At 38.3% G+C, this 7500-nt stretch overlaps 1 protein-coding gene across 1 annotated transcript in view; it reads left to right on the top strand.

Moving 5' to 3' along the window:
- LOC122256040 (sialin-like) overlaps positions 1-4070 on the top strand; it is a 5164-nt gene extending 1094 nt beyond the window's left edge. The window contains exons 2-8 of the mRNA XM_086550511.1: positions 1122-1348; positions 1902-2135; positions 2294-2381; positions 2643-2869; positions 2989-3138; positions 3250-3382; positions 3763-4070. Of these exons, the coding sequence (XP_086406637.1) occupies positions 1122-1348; positions 1902-2135; positions 2294-2381; positions 2643-2869; positions 2989-3138; positions 3250-3382; positions 3763-4070 (1367 nt within the window). The remainder of the gene's footprint in view (positions 1-1121; positions 1349-1901; positions 2136-2293; positions 2382-2642; positions 2870-2988; positions 3139-3249; positions 3383-3762) is intronic.
- Positions 4071-7500: the final 3430 nt, after the last annotated feature.

Genomic DNA, 7500 nt, shown 5'->3' with positions numbered 1-7500 from the left:
ATTATTATGATAAAAAATAACAGCTGCAGCATTAATAAAGTTATGATAATTATAATGGAAATAATAAAGTTAAAGGTAATAACAATAATGATAGTAATAACAACTGATAATGATTAGAACCGTACCAATAGTAATAACGAGAATAAGAAAAATAGATATAAGACTATAACAAAAACAATGATGACGATAATGATGATAGCAATAATGATGATAACAACAATGACAATGATAATGGAAAAAGAACAATAATCTCAGTGGTTATTAATATTGGTATCAATAATGATAATAATAATCATCATCATTATTATTGTTATTATGATCATCACAACTACTATTATTGTTGTCATTTGTCTCATTACCGTTATCATGATCATTGTTAATATCAGTATTATCCTTATTGCTATCATTGTTATTATTATGATTATTATCATTATTAGTGTTATTACCATCGTTATCATTAGTGTTATCATTAACATTATGATCATCACATTGTTTTCATGTTTTCATTGTTATAATTCTATTATCATTATTATTATCATCAATATCATTATAACTCGTATTATCATCAATAGTATTACTTTGGTTATCATTATTAGTATCACTATTGTTATTATTATTATCATTATCATTTCTATTATTACTATTATTGTTATCATTATTATAATCATTATCATCATTAGTATTATTACTATTATCATTCTTGTTATTATTATTACGATTATCATTACTATCATTATCATTATTGTTATTATCATTATAATCATTATCATTATTTTTATTATCATTATAATCATTACCATCATTATCATTATTATCATAACTAAGATTTCGATTATTACAACTGTTACAGCTAATATTATTATTGTCATTGTTATTCTTATAATCATTATCAATATAATTATCGTTTTTATTATTGTTATTATTTTCATTATTATCATTTTCATTATTATCATTATTAGTATCGTTATCATATCATTACTATATCATTACTATAACTATTATCATTATTATAAATATCATTATCATTGTTATCATTATCAATATTACTGTCATTATTATCATCATTATTATCATTATCAACATCATCTTCATCATGATCATTACCACCCTTCGTACGACAGCAGCAAAACCACCAGGCAGCAGCAACACAGAATGCTGGGGTGCTCGCCACACCTTGGCTCTCCTCGGCAGCCTCGGCTTCACCGTCATGTACACCATCCGCATCTCCCTCTCCGTTGCCATCGTCGCCATGGTAACGACGACGCCTTCCAACTCCTCTAACGCCACCAACGGAAGCGCCGGCGTCTGCCCGCTGCCCGACGATTATGATCCTCAGGAGACATATCAGGTAGCCTCTTGAGGACTGGAGCTGGAAAGAGGGAGAGAGGAAGGGGACTGGTAGATTGATGGAAGAGGAGAGGGGAAGGAGAAGGGTGGGGGAAAAGGAAAGGGAAAGGGAAAGGGGAAGGGGAGGGGAAAGGGGAAGGGAAAAGGAAGGGGAAAGGGAAGGAGAAGGGGACGGGGAAAGGGAAGGGGAAGGAGAAAGAGAAAGAGAGGGAGGGGGAAGGGGAAAGAGAAGGCGAAGGAGGAGAAGGAGAAGGGTAAGGGAAAGGGAAAGGGGAAGGGCGAGGGAAAGGGAAAGAAACGGCGAAGGAGGAGAAGGGGAAGGGGAAGGGCGAGGGGAAGGGAAACAGAAGGCGAAGGAGGAGAAGGGAAGGGGAAAGGAAAGGGCGGAGGCCAAGAGAATAGGAGAATAGGAGAGAAAGAGAGAAAGAGAGAAAGAGAGAGAGAGAGAGAGAGAGGGGGGGGAGATAGATAGATAGATAGATAGAGAGAGAAGTATGAAACCTCATCCATCCCTGTACCACCGTGCACTGAATCCCTACCTCCGTCTCTGCCAGGGAGGTGAGTTCGATTGGGACGAAAAGGTCCAGGGCAACATCCTCGGCTGTTTCTACTACGGCTACGCCATCTCGCACTTGCCTGGCGGGAGAGCTGCCGAATACCTGGGCGGGAAGCTCTGTGTCGGCGTTGGATTATTAGTTGCCTCCATACTTACTCTCCTTACGCCCATTTGTGCTGAAATTTCCACCGAGATGTTCATCGCTCTCAGGGTCGCGGAGGGCCTCGCCTTGGTGGGTGTTGGCAACCGTGCTACCTTTTCTCTTGTACCGTTTGTCCCAATGTTCACAAATATTTTATGCAGATTCTTTCATGTTGTTGTAAGTTCCATATGTGCAAAGAGATGTTTTAGGACACCATGAGAAGATTCATGACATTCAGAAACTTTTAGGGCGGATGTTTCCCTGCCATGAACACACTGCTGGCTACATGGTTTCCTCCAGCTGAGAGGAGTAAATACACGGCACTGGTAATGACAGGTATGTAATAAAATCACGTTGTCTAAAAGGAGGTATCGGGTAAGAGTAATCTCTGGAAGTTATGGATAGGTAGCTGATTAATGAAAATGATTGTAATTAGTTGTTTCTTGGTATTACTTGAAAGTTATTTACACATGGAAAGCAATGCACCATTTTATCACACTTCTCATATCACCATCCTGTGAAAAAATATAAGATATCTTCCCTTTGCATTCTCAATATATATCTAGTCAGTTAATCGTTCACATGCTGTTCTTCTAGGCTTGAACGTAGGAACAGTGATTGCCATGCCAGTGACGGGGTGGCTGTCGAGTTCGGAGGAGCTGGGCGGGTGGCGATCCGCCTTCTACGTCTTCGGTGCGACTGGTCTGTTGTGGAGCATCGCTTGGTTCCTGCTGGTGCACGACAGGCCCGAGCATCACCCGAGAATCTCTGACGCAGAGCTGCAGTACCTTCATTCCTACAAAGACGTTATGAAAGAAGCCAAGGTCCGTCCGTGTGATGTTACAGCACTGTTCCATATCTCGAAATATTTATTCTAGTTTCTTACGAGATCTTACGAGCTACTATTGTCTCCTCCCTATATCTACTTTCCTTTGTTTCCCAGGTCGTGCCGCTACCCTGGTATGATGTATTTACGTCCCCATACGTGTGGTTGGTGACCCTGGCTTCCATCGGAGACACCCTTGGCTTCTACACCATCATCACGGAACTCCCCACATACCTCAGCAAAATCCAACATTTCGACATGAATAGTGTAGGACCATATTTGCATTCCTTGATTTGTTCAAGTGATTCCGTACGAGACTAAGATAACACAATGTCAACTGTGGGATAGATTTTCCTCCAATTCTTCCTCCTCTTTTAGACCGGGGTTCTGTCAGCGCTGCCGTATGCGCTGGCGTGGGCCGTCAGCGTCATCTGGGGATTCCTGGTGGAGAAGCTCGCCTCGACCGGGACGATGACCATCCTGCAGATCAGGAACATGTCCATGGCCATTTGTGAGTCGTTCACGTGCTAGTCTCCGAGACTTGCCCAGGCACAAATTAGTTTTAAACCCTATCTTGTTTGTGTGGGTGTATATTGCTTATGTGCGTGTGTGCACGCAAACACACACATATACACACGCACACACATGTGGATATGTATGTAAATATATATGAGTATATATGTGTGTGTATATATGTATATACATACACATATATACATATAAACATATGTATATATATATATATATATATATATATATATATATGTGTGTGTGTGTGTGTGTGTGTGTGTGTGTGTGTGTGTGTGTGTGTGTGTGTGTGAACAATATAATTTCATCTACTCTTCTTCAGCTTCTCTTTGGTTCGTTTAACCCCGCATCTGTTTCCTGCAGCCTACTACCTCCCCACCCTGTGCTTGGTGGGAATGTGCTTCGTGAACTGGGATGGAATGCTTGCCATGGTTCTGCTGTGTCTGGCAGTGAGTCTGGCGGCGCCCAACATGTCAGGCTATCTCTGCGCCCACCAAGACCTGGCTCCTAACTTCGCTGGTAGTCTTATGGGCTTCTCAAAAACCTTCGGCTCCTTGATGGGCGTGGTTGCCCCAGCCCTCACAGGAGCCATCACATATAATAATGTAAGCCTTTACGCTTTCTCGATGGCCAGTCTGGTATATTCTAATCAAATTTGGATCAAAATGTAGCATTTTCAATAGATACTGTAAGTGAAAATATGAATGCTGGCTTGATGATAACAATTTTCTTGTATTATATATATATATACATATATATGTATATATATATATATATATATATATATCTATATATATATATATATATATATATTTATATATACATACATTCATACAGACACACACACACACACACACACACACACACACACACACACACACACACACACATATATATATATATATATATAATATATATATATATATATATATATATATATAATATATGTATTTATATATGTATGTATATATATATATATATATATATATATATATATATATATATATATATATATATATATATATATACATGAATATATATGATATATATATCTGTATGTGTGTATGTATGTTTGTTAGTGTATGTATATATATATATATATATATATATATATATATATATATATATATATATATATATGTGTGTGTGTGTGTGTGTGTGTGTGTGTATGTTTGTTAGTGTATATATATATGTGTGTGTGTGTGTGTGTGTATGTTTGTTAGTGTATATATATATGTGTGTGTATGTATGTTTGTTAGTGTATATATATATATGTGTGTGTGTGTGTGTGTGTATGTTTGTTAGTGTATATATATGTGTGTGTGTATGTATGTATGTATGTATATCTATATATACGTGTAAACGAGACTCACACGTCCCTACGCTCTTCTCGCAGCAAAGCGGCCTGGCGAGAAGTGTTCCTCGTCTCGGCCGCCACTTACGTCGTCACCTGCACCATCTACATAGTCTTCATGACCGCAGACGTCCAGCCTTGGAACGACCGCAAAAGGCGGGAGATTATATGGAGAACGTAGAGATGTGGGATTGGAACATTTTGGGACATTTGATAGCGATCTGTGTCTTGGAAACTTTCTGTTCGCACGAATCGTTGGCATTTCTACACCTGCGAGAGTCTTCTTCATTCTTCGATTTGGGATTGTGCTGGACGCAGATGGGTCAGCAGAGTAGTAGTCGTCTTTTCCATGATCATTAACCCGCTGCAGACGGGGATAAGGATAAGGATAACGGGGATAGAATTGCTTGCTCTGGCCCCGGGCCGGGCACAATTGCCACCTTCGGATATGGGTATTATTTCCGAGCGAAGGAGCTTCAGACTATATATCTCGACCTGGCGCACTCTTTCATTCACTCATTATAACTCTAGTCTTTTTTCTATTCATTATATTTTGTATTTTACAATATTGTGAGGCATATATGCTATATGACAGGATTTATCAATGTTGTAGTAAAGAATTGTAGTATCGAGACCATATTAGCTCATTGGGTTCTTTATACTGATTATGCTAGAAGTATTAATTTTTTATATGATAAGAATGTAAGGAGGCCAGATGCTTCGTTTTATTCCTTTTAGTTTATATGTTATGCTTTTTAGGATTTTATACATTTTGTTTTACATTTGTATCTTTCTTTTATGTTGTCTTTTTGCTGAATTTTATTATTTAAAATATTCTTAAGATAATATGCCTCTGACGTCACCGAGGCAATGTTGACGTTTTTTTTTAACAATAAAGAGAGACGGTCAGACAGTCAACGAAGGTGTTTCCTTTAGCCCAGTCCTCCAGAGTAGTTAACCGGCTATGTCGCCATTTTTTGGATTGTCTGTGTCGAGCCAAGGAAGTGAACAACGGTGGATACGATCACGAAGATAAGAGTTAAGTACTGAATTGGCTGACATTCTTTGCTTAGGAGCTGGACGTGATCTAAAAGAACATTTTTATTAAATCATCTGATCAGACCTTTTTATTGAACTTGGCTGGATTCCTTTTACTTAATTTTTTTTATACTTTGTGGTAGGAAGTCTGTGTTTTTATTTCATTTTAGTTCACCAGACTGCTGTTTTCTTTTCTGCCGTATTTAGATTTTGTCAATCCTTAAGCCTTCAGGCTTGCTGATCTAGCCTTTGTTTTTATTGGTAAGCCTTCTGCCAGATACTCCACTCGGGAGTATCTTTTCTTTAGTTTTAGTATACGGCAGCCTTAATCATTTTAAGTGCCATCTGCACATGTTTTGGCATTTTATATTTTACTAGTATTTTTCAATTAGTTTTAGAATTTTGTTTTATTAGGCTGAGCATCAGAAAGAGATAGTCACGCTGGAATACACCCATTTAACTGATTCAAACTCCCTCCCCCACGCTACCACTTTCAGGGGTTTTGAATTGACAGGGGTTAGCCAGCCCCTTAGCGCTTTTTCCCTGGCCAGCATCAAGGGAGGGCAAATAAGTTTTCACCTTTGACTTGAACTAGGACAGGGCCCCTGGGTTAACACGGACATCACACTACAAGAATAACTTTATTTATTCGTATTGGTGGACTTTCGTAAACAGATACGAAAGAAATGACCATCCCCGATGAAGAAAAAACATGAAGAGGAAGTGAATGAAAACATTGTGCTTATGACTGCGAGTGCCACAAGCACAAAGCAGCCATACTGGCACAGGGGATCATTGCAGACGCAACACATGATTTGGGTCAGCTTCCTCTCACCATTCTGCCTGTACATTGTGCACGGCATGTACTTTGGAGCGGGAGGTCGGCAACTTGTACGTCGCCGCTCTCTGAAGCTGATGCTCGGTAGAGACCGCGGTTAGGCGGCTTTCAATTTTTTTTTTTTTTTTTCTTCTTCTTCTTCCTGTGGTAGCAGGAGAAAGTTTAGGATTTTAAATTCAAAGTAATTGGGGGGGGGGGGAATATTACGGCCATAAGAGTAATTATAAATGTGATTCCCATTATTAGCCACCAAATAGAGTTAATACTCATACTATAATAAAAAATAAAAAAAGCTCACCACTCCCCTAATGTCAATTACGCCATGACCACTATCGTCATGTACGTCATCACACCGCACGCATCGGGTTTATTATATATATATACACACAAACATACAAAATAATGTGTGTTTGTTCATATTTATATTTGTATGTATGTGTGTCCACATATATGCATCGGAAGTTGAATTTATGTTGGATATTTTTCTTTTAGCTTTTTTGTTCCCAGAGAAGTGACTAAACATTGTGAAAAAATTCTACATAATAACTAGAATCTGAAGATGTGATATCAAAAGTAAAAAAATTAAAATCTAAGTATATATAATTCAGTTTTTTAAATGTACCGCGGCGAAAATAAAGGTGTCAACATCTGAAAGCTCTCTCTATTGAGTGATATAGCGGAAAACCTCAGTAGAGCTTAGAACAACAACAACAAAAACATCCAACATTAATTAAATGAATGGAGAAAACCTTCCGATTATAGGAGATCTGACATTTCTTTTCTTCTAATAGATACAATACATTTAGGATTTCTAGTGCCGATTTAGGTGTTGTGTGTGTGTAGGCCTGAGTGGTTGTGGTTTCAATTTACG

The sequence above is a fragment of the Penaeus japonicus genome, unplaced genomic scaffold (genome assembly GCF_977035675.1).
Source record: "Penaeus japonicus unplaced genomic scaffold, GWHDUDI00000001_assembly GWHDUDI00000023, whole genome shotgun sequence".
NCBI lineage: Eukaryota > Metazoa > Arthropoda > Malacostraca > Decapoda > Penaeidae > Penaeus > Penaeus japonicus.
This window is presented reverse-complemented; position numbering and strand designations above follow the sequence as displayed.